At 47.8% G+C, this 20,047-nt stretch overlaps 1 protein-coding gene across 1 annotated transcript; it reads right to left on the bottom strand.

Moving 5' to 3' along the window:
• Window positions 1-805: 805 nt before the first annotated feature.
• On the bottom strand, window positions 806-14,260 carry LOC146590877 (twist-related protein 2-like). Its single transcript, XM_085313846.1, has 2 exons — window positions 13,537-14,260; window positions 806-2,034 (listed from the first exon to the last, which is right to left on the bottom strand). The coding sequence occupies exon 1, from the start codon at window positions 14,026-14,028 to the stop codon at window positions 13,543-13,545; it is 486 nt and encodes a 161-aa protein (XP_085169972.1). The 5' UTR covers window positions 14,029-14,260; the 3' UTR covers window positions 806-2,034; window positions 13,537-13,542.
• Between the last annotated feature and the right edge of the window lie 5,787 nt (window positions 14,261-20,047).

Here is a 20,047-nt window from a genome sequence, read left to right as displayed (position 1 = left end):
CATTTGAAGTGGCATCAGAGTTGTGTGCTATGGGCACAWCAGTTTCATCTGTCTTGGTTAGATAAGGATTTGAATGCAGCTTTTTCTTGAGCCATCAAGTCTTTCAGGACTGGGGGGGGGCCCAGAGCAGATCCTGGGACTGTGGTGGGGCAAAGACTGCAAGGCCCTGCCAGGGAGAGCAGGGTACACAGCAGAGAGACTGACCTTGGTATCTCTGGCCCCAGGAATTAGGGTGCAGTGGGTGCCAGGGTCTTTTTGCAGATCTGTTAGCAGAGCCCTCATTAGCACCCTTAGTTCTGCTGCACAGCTGGTTCTTATGAACCCAGAGTGCTCTTACAGGTCCATTTTGAAATCAGCCTCATAAAGATGAGTCCAGAGCTGGACTCTSTGTCTCCACCACCTGCTTTTGCCTCCAAAAGAGCCTGAATCCCACCTGGGAATATAAAGGAGAGTCTCCCCAAATCCAGCGGAGGACTTGCCACAATAGAGGCATTTCAGCTCCTCACTGCAGCATCTGGACAACTTTTCTCCAAAATCTCCCATTTTCACACAGAAAAATGGAATGATTGTGTGTAATTTCTCCAGTCTTATTTTCAAACAGTGAATAAGCAATGGCAGCCGGTGATTTTGAGAAACATCGAACCTGACTTCTGTGATAACAGGTTTAGTTCCCATGAGGTGCAAGTTAGCAGAGGGCATCACTTATGGCTTGTGTCCTGCAGTTGCAGGTTTTGCCTGTACTGTTGGTAGGACAGGATTCAATAGCACCGAAAAAAACCACTCCACACAGACCAGTGCATGTCATGTAAGGGTATAAATCATGATTTTATTGCAATGCAGACAACAGAGCCTTTATAGCAAGATAAAAGCAGACATAAAGCACTAGATGTTCTGAGATCTATGGTCAGTTATTGATCCAGACCTTCAATGCTGTGCTTTCACATCTCCAGGAAGATCCAAAGCAACAAGAACTGGGTCAGTGAGAGAGATCTCGTCTCTCCTCTCAGTCACCAGTGTTTTCATTTTTATCCACTGCRTAAACTCTCTCTGAGTAGTAGCAAAGCAACAAGGATTTAATCTGCAAATGCTGCTGGACTGCTCTGCCCCTTTGGGAATTGGAGCACAGCAGCTGGGCAGTGGGGTCTGTGTGAAAGCAGTGGTGTCATGTTTGTTTGCAGGGCAGATATTGAGGCCATATCGAAGTTTCTCCATTTCAGAGGCAGAGACTCCACTTCAGATGCTGTGGAGCATCCATCCCATTGCCAGGGACATTTTCTTGGGTCTTGRTTCCCAGAGGAAGTACCTGGCAGGGGTAAAAATGTCCTTTTCAGCAGCACTTCCAAGTGCGAGCTCCGAACCAGCAGATGCACTGAGCTTTCAGCTCCAAGTGAAGCAGAAGGAGAGAATCGTGGCCATTCAAGCCCTTCCGTACTCCTAAAAGGAACTGTCCTACCTGGTCCTTTTGGAAAGGAGCTGCCCTATGAGTCCTAATTGTGGGGCTCCCCTGGGGCAGTGGCAGTTCCCATACTGGTTGCTCTGGTTCTGCCCAGACTGGCTGCAGGCGGTGGGGGTGTGCAAGGAGGACCAAGCCTGGTGAGTCCAGAGGCATTGGCTTCCCCTGAAGGCTGGTGCTTGGAAAGCAGAAGGGTAGTATCAAAACAGATATTCAGTTGGCTATTTCTTACCTGCTAGTCAAAAATAAATTACTGACAAAAGAGTTCTATACATAGTATCCAGAAAAGCTTGTTACAAGCGAAAAACATCCGTGTCTGGTTTGGATCCTTCTGCCCCAGCCCCAAGGTTTGGAAGGTGTCCATCAAAGGCCTGAGGATTTCAGAGTCRTTCCTGTACAAAGGAGCCATGTTGTGGTGGGATGGGGAGGGGGCTCTTGCTCTCCTGCTCACCAGGGAAGCCAGTCATCATTCACGAGTGCTGGAGGAGAGCAGAAGGACTGGGRCTGGATGCCTTGGCACTGGCAAGCTGCTGGTTGTTTTGGTTGAGGTGGAGCTGTATTGCTCACACATCTGGAAGAACCTAAGGAGAGACATACAGGGTCAGCACTCAGCCAAGTGGACACTGGCCACTAACCCACCTCTACGCTCATCTGGGCATGGGGGAGGGCTGGACTCACATTCAGCAGTTAGTCACTGTAGAGTGCTGCTAACACTTCTCCTGTGTTTTTGGGAGGCCTGATAAGGTCCAGATCTTACGAAGATAAGGTCCAGCACCTTATCTTCATCTAACGCATTCACAGAGCTAGCAGTCCATCATGGTCAGCATCCCCATGGAGCCATATCACCCAGGAGGCCAGGATGGAGCACATATCTTCTCCTGGGACCAGTCAGCAGCAAGAAGCTGCTCCTTCCAAGTACCAGCATACAGCCAGCACTGCCAGTAGATATGTGGACTGATGTAGAGTTGGAGCCATCTCCCAGATCCGCCACTTGAGCCCACATACACCTGAGCTTTATGTTTTTCCTAGATGAAAAAGTGGGTGTCTCCATCACTGTGTTCTCTGCACCTCAAAGCTTTCCCACAGAGGGATTTGCAGTTGGGACTGTGTGTTTATGAAAGGACTGGACAAGGTGGAAAAGGCACCGGCGTGTCCTTAGGTCCTCTGAGAGTAAAGCTCCTGACAGTGGTGCCCTGCACAGCCCCTGCCATGCAGACAGGACCCACTTTGCATCCTCCAAAGAGGATTATCTGGAAAAGTGGTCAACCACCATCCTGTGCCAAGTGCACTGTAGCCYAACATACACCTCAGAATCCAGACCAAAGGGGGATCATCATGCCCTTTCCCTTCATTTTGCTCTTTTCCCTTCAGATGTCTACTGCAAGCAGAAAAACCTCAAAAATAAGACATGAAATGTCTGGCTTGTGTCCCTTCATCATCTTCTGGGCTGAGCATTGATCTCACAGCTATCTGTGACCTCTGGCTGGGGGCTAAGAGCAGAGTCTGGTCTCRTCGAGGAGGCTGGTAGCCAGGAAATCCTGAGAATCCCTTCCACCCCRGGGGACTCACAGTTTCTGCTCTGGAGTGAGGAGAGGTTTGGAGAACAAGACTCAGAAAGCAGCAATAATTTCCCCAGAGCTGGGAAAAYGCACAACCTCATTTCAGTTGCTAAGTCACTGAGGTTTTGGCAGGCTGTGCTGAACACAGCCTGCCCAGGCCTCCCAAAATCACAGGCAGGTCATACAAAATCAAGATACTGGCTTGGARATAGGCAATGGGGAGAGCTGCATTTGACCACTGGCTTCTGAGCCGTCATATTTCACATTCTCAGACTTTCCCATAGCCACAAGGGTTTGTATGGTGCACACTGGAAAATACACAGCCACCTGACCCCAGGACCTGGGACATTAGGAGCAGCAGCAGATACCATAAGCATTGCAAAAAATCACAGCCTTTACACCAACTATGCTCTTCTGAGAGTACAGCAAGGATGCCAGTGCGTGGGGAGCAGAGGGAAAGCGGTCAAACTTCTTAGTTCTCTTTCCTTCCCCTCAGTAGAGAGGACTGGCATTATCCCATGATGAACTTACTAACCTTGCATGTTCCYTGTGCACAGAGCCTTGAGAACAATGACCCGTTTTAAGAATGGTGACATAGTAGGGGACAGCATGGAGCCATCAGGAGTCTCAAGATGATGCTGAACGCTAGCCTGGAGCCAAGGGATGGTATCAGGGTTGTCTTGTGAGAGAATCAAGCATTTAAGAGAAGGCTGACAGGATGATTCAGACCTTGGGAAGGAGAACTATCTCCTGCAAGTGATAGAAGAAATTAGAAATGGCCTCAGCAGGTCCTAATGGAAGAGGCAAGGGATGACGAAGGATTAAGAAGTTTGTGGTAATAGTTTCATTTTGTTGGCACAGGCCCTCTCTGTGTTTTTTTCTCCCCATTACCTCCAGATCTCTCTCTCTCTCTCTCTCTCTTATTCTGCCCTTGCTTTTCTTCCTATTTCTCTAGTCTCTTCTTGCACAATATCTGAGACCTTTAACTCTCCAGAGATAAGCTTGGAGAGTAATAAATCAACCTCGCTCTGAATTCACCCTTGGTTACCATCTGAGGTAATGCCCTGCCTGTCTGACAGCCTCTCCAGAGGCCAAGTCTGCTGTCACACAGGAGCAAGATGGGGACCAGCAGGCTTTTGGGGCACAGCCCTTCACCCACACTTTCTGCAAGCTGGCTCTGGGCTGCCTCTCCGGGCTTGCAGATGGGGATAGAGCCTTCCACAGCCAAGTAGCAGAAAGTGAAAAACTCCCCTGAGCACTCTGAGTCCTGAGTCCCCTGGCCACGTACAACCCATTGCCAGGTGGCAGGGATTTGTAGTGTTATCATTGAAACAGCTGCCACACAGCTGGCCACGCAGCTAGAGCTCTGCTGGGCATCCTGCAAGGATCAGCTCCAACAGGTCCTGCCAAGMGACCTGCCATCCACAGTCAGGGCAATCTCAGGTCATTGCATTTCATAGCCCTTAGGCAAGGCCTTGGGAGCGGGCCAGGATTCAGGCAATGGAAGATCCTTCGGGGTGTCAAGAGAGCTGTGATAAAAGCACTGGTCAGCTTACTTGCCACAGCATCTCCCCATCGCTCTGCAACCTCTTCTGCAAGATCAYATTGTGCACTCAGCCTGATGTGGGAGTCTGGACTACTTATTCCAGAATTACAGCTTGTTCCTTGGGGATCATGATCTGAAAAGTCTGTGACATGTGCTGCGCATGTCCACAGTGCTGGGAGCACATCCAAGGACTCCAACAGCTAATGTGGAATCCTCTACCTCCAGACAGTTCGTCTATCCTACACACCAGTCACATAGCAGCAGAGTGGTGTGGGACATACAGTGGGAGACAGTGATGGCTGGATTGAGTTGCACCTTCTGCAAATTAGCATGACCAATCCTGTGGGATATTGAAAATYCAAATATCTACTCCCTGCCACTTTCCAAAGCTTGTCTGATGCCTAAGAGCAATGATKCTAAGCACAAAAGACAACCTGAAAGGCTAGCATCCAACTTTCACAGCACAGACATATACTGGGATACTGGAAATGCAGGCAAAACACAAGCATCTCAGCCCGGTCCATCTAAAACTATTAGTTTCCCCTTGCCTTCACAGCAGAAATGTGCTTCTGGCCAGCAAGGCCTAATGCGAAATGACCTGTTCACCAGGTGATTTTGAAGGCCAYAGAAAAGCTGATAGGAGTCCCAAGAGGAAACCACCTCTGCCTGAAAAGGGCTGGGAACATATCTGGCCTCTCACCGTGGAAGCTCTGGATACAGCTTTGGTGGCTTACGTTGTAGACAGGGACTCGGGATGAGCTGGGCTGTCTCTGAGCTTGCCCTCCAAACCCACACAAGACAGAGAAACCTGCCTCTCACCCATCAACGTTTTGGGGATCCCATCTTTAATAAGAAGGAGTGATTGTCCCATGCCCAGCAGAGAGGAATCAAAATGCCAAGCAGAGCCCATGCTAATAACAGCCAGGCATAATAAGGGGAAAACTTGGCTTAGAGTTGAATGTTCAKAGGGTTGATGTGAGTCTGCTTGCAGAGACACAAAGAGATGCACCACTTTGAAAGCCTGTTTTCAGCACTGTCTGACTACTGCCCTTCACTCCCTCAGTTACATTAGCACCATCGTTTTTATTCAGGTATATGCGTATAAAAGGAAATTAAAAGCAACCCCCCTCTTGTTAACGCATCTCATTCATTCCTCCTCAGATCCCAGGTGCATTTCCATGACATTCAGCTATGAAATACAGGCTCATTTCAAAGGCATTCCTCTGGGCTAAGTGAATACAGCTGAGATCCAGAAAGCCGGTCTCCTCACGGGGATCATAAACCAGCAGACATTTTAATGCTCATGAGGGAAGGCTCTGTAATTTTATCTCTATTTTAATTTTAACTAATCCTGACTAGTGCTGAGAATCTGTCTTCCTGCTGTGGAAAGGAGCCCTGTTCCTCTGGGCAGGTTCAGTGTTGACTTCTTCAGGCTTCAACAGAAAGGTGTAAATTTTTGCTGAAGCATACAGGCTAGAAAATGACTTTTCTGACAGTGAAATTAATGCCAGTCACAGCCCCTCCCTTCAATATGTCCTTGTGCCAGATGCTCCCGTGATAAGGGATGCCAAGAGGAATCATCAGGATGGCTCACAGTATGTAGCTTCCCCCGCAGTGGCAGAGCAGCTCCAGCAGATGAACGTGATACCACCTCTGACTGCATGCAGCAATAGGGATGCCCCCTACTTCCCACTGCCCTGGCACAACCACCACCTCAGGGCAGCCTGGCATGAGCTGGTGTGTGAGCTGACTGAGCATCCACAGCTCTGCCTGGTCCTGGCTCTGCTTGGTGGAGAAGCACTTCTGTAACCACAGCTCCCAGCACAATCCTTTGCYTCCAGGGCAAGGAAACAGTCTGACACTTCTCTGCACCTCGTTCCGTTCAAGCATGTGAAATAAATCATTCTCCAGGCTGGAACACTCTGCACCTTGCACTATCCTTGCTGACACAAGGACTGCTGGTGCTCGCAAGGCAGCCTATGGATCTCAGAAAAAGCACCTACAAACTGTCATCTGCACTGTCACAAAAAGTTTTCAGCACATGCACACACACATCCAGCTACCCAGTCCGCACTCCCACCAGCAYGCATGCCGGTGGAAACGCTGAGGTTGTGAAGCTACAGGCACAGCTTGCTCCCACTGGCTGTTACAGCTGCTTTTTCCTGTGGTCCAGGCCAGGTACAGCCTGGCCAGAGGTAGCTTCTGAGGCAACCTTCAGAAATCAGTTAGAGCCCATCCATTTCTTTTTTTTGGGGGGGGGGAGAAAACTGTGTCCTGCTCAGAGGGCAAACCTTGTGCCCCATTGCAGGCCAAGTCTGACCAGCCAGAAGGAAGGTGTGTGAGCAGGACCTAGCATCATTACCCAGCTCAAGTGCTTGTTTGGGTTGCTCAGGAACTGCACATCATCTGCACAAGGCAACCAACCTCTTCTACCAGCTCTGATGAGGACAGTGTCCTCTCTTTCCACTGCCTGGCAGGAGACAAAGTTCAGACAAGATAATCTAGACTGTCAGATGCTAAAACTGGTAGAGAAAAAACACACTCCTGGGTTATGTTGAGCCTTGTCCACCCTGCCATGACATTCAGATGTGTCTGAGGACCTTGGTGACCCCAGAGCAGGTGCTGAAGAGCTCCGATACCTGCACTCCCTTCTCTGTCCCATGATGTGACAAGGGAAATGAAGCCTCTGGTGAAGTCCCTGGTCTGCTTCTTGCCTGAAGCCTGGCGGGCTGCTCATACATGGGCTGCTTTGAGATCTCCTGCATTGCTTTTCACAAGCAAGTACCATCTTCTCTTGCCCTTCTCACCACTTGGAAAAAGCAATGCTGTGACAAATGACTCAGCCTGATGCTCCCTCCCTCGAGATTTTGCTCTCTTTAGATGGGGTCACTTGGATCACTTCTCTGGGTTTATTTATAATCCTTTGAAGTAACAAGCAAGCATGCAAGGCCCAAATTAGGGGACGTAGCACCCCGCTGTGTACCGAAGCAAGGGGAAGGATTTGCTCAAGCTGCTGGTGACTTTTATGTGAGATCAGCCCTGTGATTTCAGGGAGATGTGACACATATTGCTCATCCAGAGCAGCCCTGGGTACCAAAGCCAGAACCTTCAATGCAACAAGCACTCTTTTTCTACTCATTCAATGCAGCATTCATTTGTGGGAGCAAACATCGGTTTTTGGAGGATACTTTCATTTAAAACCATTTTATGCTTCCTACCAGAGCAAGGAGCAAATTCCTGCTCTGGAACTATTAGTGGGACTGGCGCTGAGATGTTTCTGCCAGCCCAGGGGACTCCAAGGCAAAGCCAAAGAGCTACATTTGGAGCAAATGCTTCATAAATCAGAAAGCAGACACATGGCCCTGAAACACAGTTCTCATCACTCAAATAACAGGAGGCAGCTTCGCTATAAACATCTTGTCCCAACCCTTGGTTTCGCTTTTAGGGTTGGTTACAGCCTGGCAGCCAATAGGGCTGCATCTGGAATAGGAAATAAAAGAGGGTGAAGGCACAGGCCARGCACTGTTGCACAGTCATCTGCACTGTTATAGCCTCAGACAGCTCCTAGCCATGGTTTTCAGCATATAATTGCTTGTTTTGGGGGTCAGTATGAGTCAGAGGCTGTTTCTACTAGAGCACCTGCTGCAGCCACCCTGTCCGGGAGGCAAACAGGGTTTAACAGTGTGGACACGGGCTGACCTGTGCCAGCTGGACTTTGGGGAAGGGAGTGATCCATGTGTATTTAATTTGCTATCCCAGACACAGCCTCAGCACCTCAGGGCAATGCTTGGCCTGCAGTTGATTGAGAATCACTGCATATGCAGAAATGAGAGAATACAGAGCAGGGACGGTCCATGCAGGGTTGGTGYCCAGTCTGCCCAGCACAGCATGGCCAAGGAATGGATGGCACAGGCCATAGGGCTGGGGCAAGTTATCCGAATTCTGGTGATGTTTGCAGAATACAAAAATAACCCAATTATCCAGCCAGTCCAAAGAAATTCCTAAGAAAATCTAGGAAAATGAAACTCCACTTTCCCATAGTGACCAGAAAAGCAAACTCATTGCAGAGACTTTCCCCACACCCCGCCTTGGTATGGAGGACTGTAAGTGTCCGTGTGATGCACAGCTTTTCTGATCTCCCTGCCCAGCTAGAGGACAAGGCTGGGATTAAGAAGTATGGCTGTTATTTAACATAGCATTTGGCCTKAATGGAAGAAAAAAAATCACCCAGGCATGGATTTTCCAGAACTGGAGCAATTTGTCTTCTGGCAACTCAAAATCCAAAATGAAGGTGAGGTCTTTCCCACTGGCATAACGTCTCCCGCCGCTGTACCTTGCTAACGAGCAGTTCAGCCTCTGAACTAGCTCAAGCCCAGTCCTGGGTGGTGCTGGGCCATGCAAGCCCCTCTCACCACCAGCTAGTGAATTTACCTACGTCCTTTCCTCACTGTTTTTGAAGGATTGCTCTGGTATGGTGAAACAGTTGAGCTGAACAGAACTGTGTTTTCCGGCTCGTATGCAAAGGGATCTCAGATACATTTTCAAAACAGATGTTGTTTTAAATACGTTTCCTAAACAGACCTGAATATGGAGCTCCTTTTATACCCTGATGCTGTGCAATGTGACAGTATGCAATGAGGCATATTTATAAATAAAAGAAAATGAAATATACACCTAACAAAGCAGACTCCAATTTTCCCCAAAGGGAAAATTTATTCAAGGTCTTTCAAGATAATCACGAGGGCAACACAAGAAAGACAATAAATCTAGAGAGACAAATGAAGGGCAAAGAATATCACCCCTTTACAACTCCAGCAATCTTCCCTCCCCAAGCAGTTTCAGATTCTAGCCTCATTTTCTCCTCCAGCAGGAAAAGAAACCATTTTAATGTGCTCAAGACTGTGCTGAAAACTGTGAGCTTGGTGGACTTCAAACATTATTTTTCTTGCCTGAGGGCTCAATCCCTCTTTCCCCGGATGATGTCTCCTGGTTAACAAGGGCATATCCACATCTAGCTATTCCAGCAGCCTTTGATATTTAATAGGCTAGGTTCCAGTGGAGACTAGTATGCCTGCACTCTCAGCAGTCATTAGCTGCTTTACATTATAAAATTACAGTCCCATTGCAAGCGCTGGGTTAATTCACTTATGGGAGAGAGACGTAGCCTTTCTAACTCCAGCGTTAATTCCCATATGGCCGTTCYCTCTTTTTTGCCCTCTACTTTGCAAATTCTCCTCCCATTATTTCCCAGCCCAGATGGGAATTGCTAATTGGTACCTGAATACCATCGCAGGTTGACATAAAGCAGATTATTATCTATTCAGCCAAAGGATGCATCRCCTAAAGGCAAGCTCCAGAACCACTAGGAATGAATATTAACCAGCAATAATAACCACACTGAAAGCACTTACAGGACATGTGGGATTTTACAAGGAGGCTTTTCGTTTAGCAGCTAAGTCTTTAAGATCACTAAAGGTCTCTAATTTCTCTGTCTATCATGGGAACAAAATTCCTACCAAGCAGAGACCGGCTAAAGTAAACAGGCCTACAAGTAAACGGCCAGATTCAGGACAGCACATCAGTACATATGTGCAACTAAGAGCACACACGTGTTCACTGATAACTCACAACTAAGCAATGAAAAAACAGGCATGGGTTTGGGGGAGATGAGGGAGCAGATCTTTAGCCCCAAAATCCCGGCTGACATCCCCAAGGCCAAAACRACTCTAGCTCTGCATTAACATTGGTGCATAACCCTTCAGCATGGACTTCACCAGGATAGTCTGCAAACCCATGATCCAAAAGTGGGACAAAGCCTCACACAGCAACCCCCTTGGCATCTGCTGTTTCCTGTCTTTGTTCAGTGGTGATCTACAAAGAGTCTCTTGAGACCATGTACGTAGCACGCCGTAAGCTCCAAAACAGGGTAAATGAGGCTGTAAAATGCACAATGCAGCAAGAGAGAGCATGGGGGTGCCCTCTGTACCCGTTCTCCCCCTCCCAGCCAGCTCAGTGCAGGGAATGACATAGCCCGCAGGAGCTGGTCTGATCCTGCATTGCAGAGCAGCAAAAATAAGACGTAGTGCAAAAGGTTCAGAGGAGCAGGATGGCCTTGATCTGCTCAGGGAACTAATAAYCCTTATCATCCCCAGCAGGATTTGTCTTCTTATGAGTGAGACACAGGTAAAAGCAAATAACAAGATGTTTTGGTTCTTGCTGTCTCAAAGGGGACACTGCCCCAGACAGCACCTGCACTGATATGTGGGCACCGTGCTGAGGGATAATGATCCCACTTCTAGCACASAGTGATCTTTCTCATACAGCCTGGGGAATTCCAGCATAGACTCAATTACTAGGATTTTTCTGCACAAAAACAGAAAATCCAGGAGACCATGGAGTTTCAAACAACCTCATTTTAGCAGCCAAATAATTGATATCTATATGGGGTTTCCGAAAAGTGGCAGGTTATTTGGGAGATCTGAGTTTTTGTRCCAAGTAGAAGGCATAGTAGCAATGTTTGCAGAAAAACAGGAATCTAAACGTATCGTACCCTTAAAAAATCGCACTAGGCGTTGTTCATCTTTACCCGCTGACCTGCATCTACATCTGCAGTTCTGGCATGAAATTCAAAGCTATTAAGTGACAATGCCCAAAGGGTTATCGGTGCTCATGGAACGGCAGTAAACGCATCCACTGCTGCACGAGCCAGACCATCATTTGCGCCACTTTTCAGGAATGTGATGTGATGTGTTTTTTTTCAGAAAGTTCGGTTTTTCTCCCTTTCCCTATCCCTCTGTCCTTTCGAAATACGAAAGCAGGGTGGAGAGCAGACGTTTTGCAATATGGCTTCCCTCAGAGATATCCTGCAGGCAAGGGTTTTGGGAGCCTGTCCTCCTCAGGCTATGCCCACTGCGTATGACCAACAGCCTTAAGTCAGGCTCCAAGCACAGGACACAGCTCCCTGTTCCAGCTGGGGCTCAGCGTGGTTTTAATTAGGGACTTTTACAGACCGAACAGTTTAAACCGCCTTGTATTATAAATACACTCCTTGTCGCTGCAGAAAGACCATTGCTTGGCACGGGTGCACAGGTTGCAGCACAGACAATGCGTTACAAGGTTTGGCTGACTTAATAAAAAAAAGGGCTGTAGCGTCATTTTAAACACCTCATCTGGCCCACCCCTACAGCTACAGCTGTAACTCTGAGCTAAATCACAGCTTTGAGGTATGTATCTGCTGATTTCCCTGCACAGAATCTGGATTTCAATAAGAACAGCCAAGAGGAGAAATAGGAACATAAGGAGAGCGGGTAAGACTGGCCCCAGTCATTGGCAGAAAATAAGAGGAAAAGAGTCTTTTGTGTTTTTACGATATTCAAGTGCAGCCCTTAGTGACGGGTGCAAGAAAAATAACAAAGTCCCTCCAGCCTTTTTGCAGTTGGCTTCCCCAGAGGATCAGATAGCCTCAAATCCCCAGTTTGTTGCAGCATTGGGGCTGACACAAGATAAGGATTAACTAAGCTGTGCCCAAGGAAAGACARCAGCCCTGGCCTCATCTTGGGGGCAATGGGAACTGGGATGCTGGGCCGTCCCATGGGATCCTAGAGGGTGCAGTAGGGATTAACCTGATGGATCCCAAGACAAGCTATGGACGTGCCATGAGCTCGAAGGAYGGCTACCACTGAGGCTGTGAAGGGAAAGAGATGTCTGCAGACAAAAGGGTATCCAGCATCCCAACAGGGCTCTTAAACCTTCTGCCTCAGGGCTGAGAGCAGGAAGTGTGCTAGTATGATGACAGACTACCACATCTACTGCTGTGAAGGATGTGGGGGGGGGGGGGTTTACACCTATCGTCCTGCAGCGTGGGCTGGATGCAGGCCTCACCATGAGCTGGGCCGAGTCCCTATGAAATATTCCCAAAGGCCATTCCCTGGGAATGTCCTCCGAAGCTTGCTGCTCCTCACCATGAGCTCCAGAAAATTTTAACACGTAGCTAAAGAGGGAATGAGCTTTCAYGGTCCCCAGCTCCTACTCTCGCCATCATCTATTTTCTCCTCAGGGCACCTCTTTTTTTTCCCCCAGCCCCCAGGTACCAATACCTAAAACACTAAAAATAGTACTATCCTTCTCTCCTTTCAGCAGCTTTTCCAGTGACTGAGAGGACGTTGAGATAATTACTGGATGGGGCTGAGTACATTGAACAACCGGGTACAGTGAAATACACAGGCGAAACTCACTGCCCCATCCACCCCTCTGAATATTTTATATTTCCTGCATTTACGGCAGTGTAGGATATCTACAGATCTGAAGGGATTACAGCTCCTCTCTTATCCGCAGCACTTTAAGAGAGGAAGAGGAGCAAGCATGGTGGGCTGGAGTCCCCAGGGAAAATCAAAGACTTCAGGGAATTGCTCCTGAGTTGCGCCCGGACAGTGAGGGCAAGACTAGGCTCTTCGCACGATGGGAGCAACAGCAGCAGTCGGGCGATTGCTGCAGGACTGGATCTGCTCTCGCTTGTGCAGTTTTGACACCTCGGCAACCCTACCACATTCAGGAAGGTGTATCCCGATTTACACACCCTCCTGAGTTACCATAGGAGGATAAATCAGATCTTTAAACCCTAGTTTTAAAGCTTTCACTAGCCTGCCCCAGACCAGATGCTGCTAAATGAGATCAGTTGCTTTAGGGCTCTGCTGCTCGCCCCCCTGCAACTTCCTACCAACTGCAGCAGCGGTTTGGTAATGAAGGCTGTGGGGCTAGCTTGGGAATCGGCTACCTCGTCTGAACACCGGCCTTGACAGCGTCTGGGGTTTGTTAAATCAAATCGTTTGCACGTGGAGCATGAGGAGGGGGTGGCTGCTATGTATTTCCCCCGGAGAAATTACCAGTGCAGCTGGGGMTATTTGTGGAGGATACAGGAGTGAGGGATGTGCACACAGTGCCTTTGGTGGAGGTGTCAGCAGGGAGGTGGCGATACATACCCTGGCTCAGTGGGATGCTGACATGGACCAAGCCCCTTCCATCCTCCAGACAGAGAAGGCGTAGCTGAGCCTCTCATGGGCCAGGTAATTGCAGCTGGTGATCTTGTGGTCCAGCTCATCACTTTGCAGGACCTGGTACAAGAAGTCTATGTAGCGAGCAGCCAACTTGAGAGTTTGGATCTTGCTCAGCTTGTCGGAAGGCAGCGTCGGGATGATCTTCCGCAGCTCCGCAAAGGCATCGTTGAGCGATTGGGTTCGCTGTCTCTCCCGCACGTTGGCGATCACTCGCTGCGTGTGCACATCCTCAAAGGACTGCGGGACGGGGCTGCGCTTGCTCCGYTTGCCCTGAGGAGATGGGGCACTGCAGTCCTCTGCCGGTTTGCCCACCTGGCCGCGCTTACGGAGGCATTTCTTGTGCAGTCTCTCACCTTCCTCCTCACTGGTGACTAGGCTGCCTTCGGGCGAGTCTGGGCACATGCTTTCTTCTTTCATCTTCTCAGCAGCAATCACCTGCACCCTGGGAGCCTCTTCCACCTTTCAGGTGAAGGCCTTTTGGATCTCACGAGATACAAAGGCCACAGCACATCTGCAAGGTGGCTTGAAGAACAGACACTTCCCACTTACTAAATGCAGCCTAGATCGTCCACAGTTCAGCCTTTCCAAACTTCTCAAGCCTTGCGGAGCCCTCCCAAGCTCCAAGGAGCTCGGTTGGCTTTTCCTTTGGGCTACAGAGAGGAGGGTGTTTGAATAACTTTGGGGAATGGCTTTTGCTGATAGGGCGAGGAGGGCCGGGGGCGGACCAGGCACAGACCAATGCAGCAGTGCAAGGTAACGCAAACATCAGTGGAGCTTATGGGTTCCAGATTTCCTCCCTCCCTCCTCCACCAACTTCCCCAAGCCCTCCGGCACAGATGCTTCTGCCTGCTGCCCGGATGTCAGGGGACATTGCCGATGCTAATGTGAACACCGGCTATGGAGTTCAAGGAAGACTTTTTAATTATTTTTTTAAGTCCAGTTGACCCTGCAAAAAMCAGACAGAAATATTCATTTGTCCAGTTTGGAACAGAAGCCTTTTATTTTTGACAGATTCAAGTAGAAACATGGAGCAATGGATGTTTCAGTGAGCAACAAAGTGCATTCTCTGAATCCAAAGGAAGAAGAAGCAGTGATATGCATCCATGCTGTTCTTAAAAAATGGCACGATGCCGAGTGAATTCAAGTTTGCATCCAYCATGTCATCCATCTATCCATCAGGTCATCCATCCATCCATCACTCTCCCTCTGTCTACATTTCTGGCAGTCAACATGCTGCTATAGCTCTTGTTATACGGATGTAGCTGACACTCGTCCATTATAATATTCCTCTGAAATGAATATTAATATGGGACAGGACCCTATGATCTTCTTCAAAATATACCTTCAAGAGGTGAGCAAATGCCTTGCAGAGTGTCTCAGCAATAGCACAACTGCTGSTTTGCAAAAGCCTCATTCTGATTCTGCAGGATGGCTAGGATATGTGGCTAATTCCTCTGTGAACATGGACCCCTTCTGATGAATATAGGGCTGTTCCCTTTCCGTTRCATGGCAGAGGTGTCTGCCCATGTGGAAGGTTTTTGCAGCTCCCTTTATCGTGAATTCCGCAAGCAACTGCAAATATCTGGCACTTTTACCGCTGCTTTTTTTTTCAGGGATTGCAGTATTAGCACTGAAAGGCCAAGGCTCAGATGACCATAATATTCTGGTGCCACCCTGTTCTAAAGACAGTGTGAGTTCATCACCTTAGAAAATCAGGGACTAAGTGACTAAGGAACCAAAGTGAAATTCGGACTGAGGTTTAAGCAGAATTTAGATCATGAGTCTCAGGGAGTGATTCACAACTGCTGCAGATCGGTTCCACCAAACAGGAAAGACCCCTAGAGCTAGCCGGTGCCTGTGTTTGGGATCTCAGCTCCTCAAACACCTGGTCTGAGCATCYCAGACCACCAGGAGCACTGGAGAATGCCAGCACCCACTGATATCCTAATGTGATTGCTTCAGGGGGACTTAATGGCTCTTGCTTCAATGCCAAGGTTCTTCACACTTCAGAAATGCCTGTTGTGGGAGGTGTGTTCAGAAGCACCTTCCAACACCAGGCACAGCAGTGATGGATATTTCTCTTCATATTCACAGAGGAAGGAGGAGAAGACCATATGAAAATGTTAAGTCTAATGGTTAAAGCACACAGCCAAGAAGATAATTTGCCTTCTGCAGTCACTGGGGGATCACAAACACAGAGAAGCCTCGTGAGGTCATGGACTGAGTTGAGGCCACCATGGAGAGAGAAAGGCAAGATCTATAGGGCCCGTGAGGCAACAGCAAGGCAAAATGTGTGGGAATTTGTGACTTGCTGAGATCAGCCCCATGGTTTTGCAGAGACTGGGTCATAGATCCCTTTCAGAAGGCACTAGGCTCCCTCTTAGAAGTGGTTTGGCTTCTTTGCCCATTGCTGTTCTGCAACTATTGCATATATGGAGGGTGTTATAGATTCAGACCTTGCTCCTGGCTAGGTCTCACAGCCAGTTCAGCCACCTCCACTTTGAGATTACTGTCTTTAAATGAAAACCTCTTTATCTTCCCTGCTACATCATCCAGGAGCAGACAGCTCTCTCACAGTTGGAGGTTCCCTCAGCTAAACAAACCAAGTTCATGAAACCTCCTTGCATCTGTTCCCAGCTGAATCCATCTTGTGCAGCACCGACCAGGATTGCTCCCAGCAAATCAAGTGCTATAAGCAGTCTCACTTTCTTACACCCCTCCTGAAATAGCCTGCAACTCAATCTATCTTCTCCTTCCAGAAAGCTCAGGGGAAGGATAACCGCACTCCTCTTAGCCAAGGTAGGAAGGTCAGGTTCAAATTACAAGGGCATAAGACATTCTGCGCAGGACCCTGCTTATATGAGATAAAGAATGGCTGTTTAATACAGTGGTGAGAAAACTTACCTGAAAGAAGGGAGACTGATTTAGTTTATGCTCATGAACCTCTATCTATTCCCAAGTCTGGGAACATTTTGTCTCTTTTAGTGCTGCTCTATGAACATCATCTCTGCTTGTTCAGAAAGGATCTGTTTGGAGAAGCTTTCACAAAAGKCCTTTTCCAGCCCTATATTGTCACATTGGTAGAATCAACGCATGAAACTGGAGTCTAATCAGCAGTGCACTGGATGCTTTGGCCACCCAGGGAAGCCAAAGCATCATCTCCCTGGCTCCATCACTCACTCATCCTCCTCCAGCCTTCCCATCATACACACTCGCTGCTTCTATAACATCCATCTTTCTGAAACAGTAGCTGTTGATTGCCAACAGATATCTTGCTCAGCACTATTCATGATCTCCCCAGTCATCCTGCAGCATGCAACCTTCTTCYCTGCCACAGCTTGCCCATCATCATYCTCCTTCCACATCCAGCTGCCCACTGCTATAGASCTCCTATGCCTTTGGGAACACCCTACAACCTTCCTGGGTCCCTCTCTGCCTCTGCAAAGTTTATCTTCTCCAGTATCTCCTGACCAAGTCCAACTTGTCTGTGCTCCTCACATTCACCTGGCATTGCTCCCTGCTCTTGGTCCTCAGTAGCTCTCACCTTGAGTCTTTTTGGAGGGACATTGTAATCCAGGCACAACTCTCCTTAGGGACTGCAGTGTCCATCCCCAGCAGAACTTCAAAATCCTTGATAAAATCTTGATTTGTTCTGTCTTATAATACCATGCAATGGCTGCAAAACACAGAGGTGTATTAAGGAAACAATATCATCCAAAATGACATCAGTAATTCATGGTCAAAATAACATCAAAAAAACAGGAATTGGTGAGTTGACATATACCCATCTCTGTGACAGATATTTTTTACTTAGCTCTTTTTTATAACACAAAACAAGTTTCCAAAATAGTTTATTTTACTAACATAAGTACATAGTGTATTACAGAGTTCCCATGCATTCATGCACCTGCGCAGTGCTTCAATGGGATTGTCTTGGCTGCCTCCAAACTTGCAGTAGCAGGGCTGAAGAAAATCCAGCTGAGCACAAGCAAGAGGGTGAAGCAGAAAGTCCTTTGAAAGGGAATGGCCTTTTTTTGTTTGTTTGTTTTTGTGACACATAACAAATAAATATTCTCATTTTGACAGTATCTTATTTATGCTGAATAATCTATACTGTTGTTTCATAGCATTCTCTTGAACCTTTGTGCACAAGTGCATTTACACACACACACACACACACACATGCACACCTACTGCAGCTTGCTTGCTGAAATTCCTGGTAGCTGTCTTGACTTTGGTGCCTTGTGAGCTCTGTTGCTGGCCTCTTTCTCTTCCTGAGACCCTCTTTAGATGCTCGTGGTGCCTTCTCTTAATGATGCTCATATCACCATCTCCACGCTCAGCCAGTGGCTCATCTGGCCTCATCTGTCTTTTAACGCCTGCCTTTTACTGTTCAGACTTCAGCCAAAACCAACACAGCCCAGCTGAGCTCTTGTATTCTGCCCTCCTCCATAACTCCCTGGAGATGGACATCAAGACCAGCCTCTTTGCTACAGGACTCAAGGCCTCGCCTGGGTTTCCCTCCTTCTCCAGCCCTAGGGGACTCATCTCCCCAGGCCCTTCCAAGCTTTGGCATTTCTTTCAGTTCTGTCCTCACCCTTCCACCTACAGCATCTTCTCTGCTGGTTCCCACACTCCACACTGCTGGCCTCACTCTTACATCACGACCACTCTCTGACATTCATGATGCTGTAGAGACCAGCAACATGCCTTCTGTTCACTGTCCCCAGCTCCTGGAAGGATCAGTCTCAACAAGTGCTGCTCAACCTTGGCACACTGTACAGTCAGTCATCCTGGGGAAAGGGCTGTCCTGCTGTCCTCCAGGCTGGACAAGCAAGCACGCAGGCAAACTCAACTGTGCATGGTTGGCAGTGAAGCCTGCAAATGGAGGCAGTATTCACTCGGGAAGGTCATAGCTTTTGCAACACAGAGGCATGAAGGTGTTCTATAAATGATTGAGATATTTAGAGATAAAACAACCTCCTGCCAGGCTTCTCCAGAGTGTACCTCCATGAAAATCCTCTCTCTTTCTTCTCCAGTCTCATACAAGCAGAGCTAGTGTAGCTACTTGCCAGGGCCACTTGGATTCAGCCCAGTCCCAGTCCAATTGGTCTGTTGCAAGCCCAGCTTGGAGCACTGATAGATTTGTCCACTGTGTGAGATGCTCCAAGCTTCAAAGACCTCCCAGCAAGATGGCATGATCCTACCTGAATTTAGATGCCTTTGTTTAAAAGCTGCAGTCTGGGAGGTGCCTTTGCACCTCTCAGCTGGTGTTAAAGGTTGGAGAATGTACTCTCTCTTTCTCTCTCTCTCTCTCTCTCTCTTTTTTCAGGTAGATTGGGAAGCTGCTTAAGGATTGATTCGTCCAAATTTTCTAAACAAAACTGCAGCCATTTGCAAAAGAAAACCTCAGTTGCCTGCCACTCAGCTACAAGGTGTTTCTCCAAAACATGCTCCACAGACCAGCCAAAAATCTGTACCTTCAGTGACCATGTATACACATCCTCTCGTCTGCTGGTGATTGCAGTGAACCCCTTTCAAGTATGGACTCCTCTTGAAACTACACCCACACAGACAGTTCACACAATGTTTTTCACCATGCACACATGCACTATACACATACTTTACTGTGTTTTAAGGAAATATATGTGTGTTTTCATGTTTTTCCACAGGTTTCTCTTGAAAGACCTTCGCACTGGATGCAAGCCCAAGCAGAACTTCAGCCTCAAAGAGACATTTCAGCCCCTGTCCCAGGGAGACCTGAGCTGTGGACAGGGAGACAAATTTAGATTTGAGAGGGTTTTGGCTCAGCCTCATCTTTCCTGTATTTGTGCCAACTTCTTATGGATGGCAGTAGCTCTGGATGGCAGTTAGTAGAGAGCCAAAGTTTAAAAAATGTATGCTTTTTACTTAAAGAAAGAAAAGATAATCAGAAATGAATTGGTATGGATAGGATGAGTTCTGGTGACTTTGCTCCTTTCTCCCTATCAAAGTAAATACTGCCAGCAATGTTACTGCTCAAAATATTACTCACATGCGAACATTGGCAAGACAGCGACTAATATCAAATGTTCATAATGCAGAAATACAATAGATCATAGGGGCCTGGGAAAGCAAGAGAAAATAAAGGGCGAGAAAAAATACCCCAGGGACAACAGAATTTAGGCAGAATCCAGATCCTCAGATCCCTCACTTGAAAAAAATGGCTCAGCACTGCTGAGTTTTGGAGAGCTGCCAATTAACACCAGCTGAGGCACTGGCGTGTGCTTGGGTTTTATWTTTTTATTAATGTTTTTATTGTTTTCCTTTTTAAAAATAAGTTTAATCTAATTTCGCTGCTAAATTGTCATGTACAAAGGAAGTGAAGTTCAGTATTGTTGCTGATATCCTTGAGCAAAAAGATAAATACAATGAGCTTTGATCTGCGGGAAGGATC

The sequence above is a fragment of the Rhea americana genome, unplaced genomic scaffold, assembly GCF_003343005.1.
Source record: "Rhea americana isolate MKP2758 unplaced genomic scaffold, rheAme1 scaffold_399, whole genome shotgun sequence".
Taxonomy (NCBI): Eukaryota; Metazoa; Chordata; class Aves; order Rheiformes; family Rheidae; genus Rhea; species Rhea americana.
Note: the sequence above shows the minus strand (reverse complement) of the source record. Positions and strands in the feature narration are given on the sequence as shown.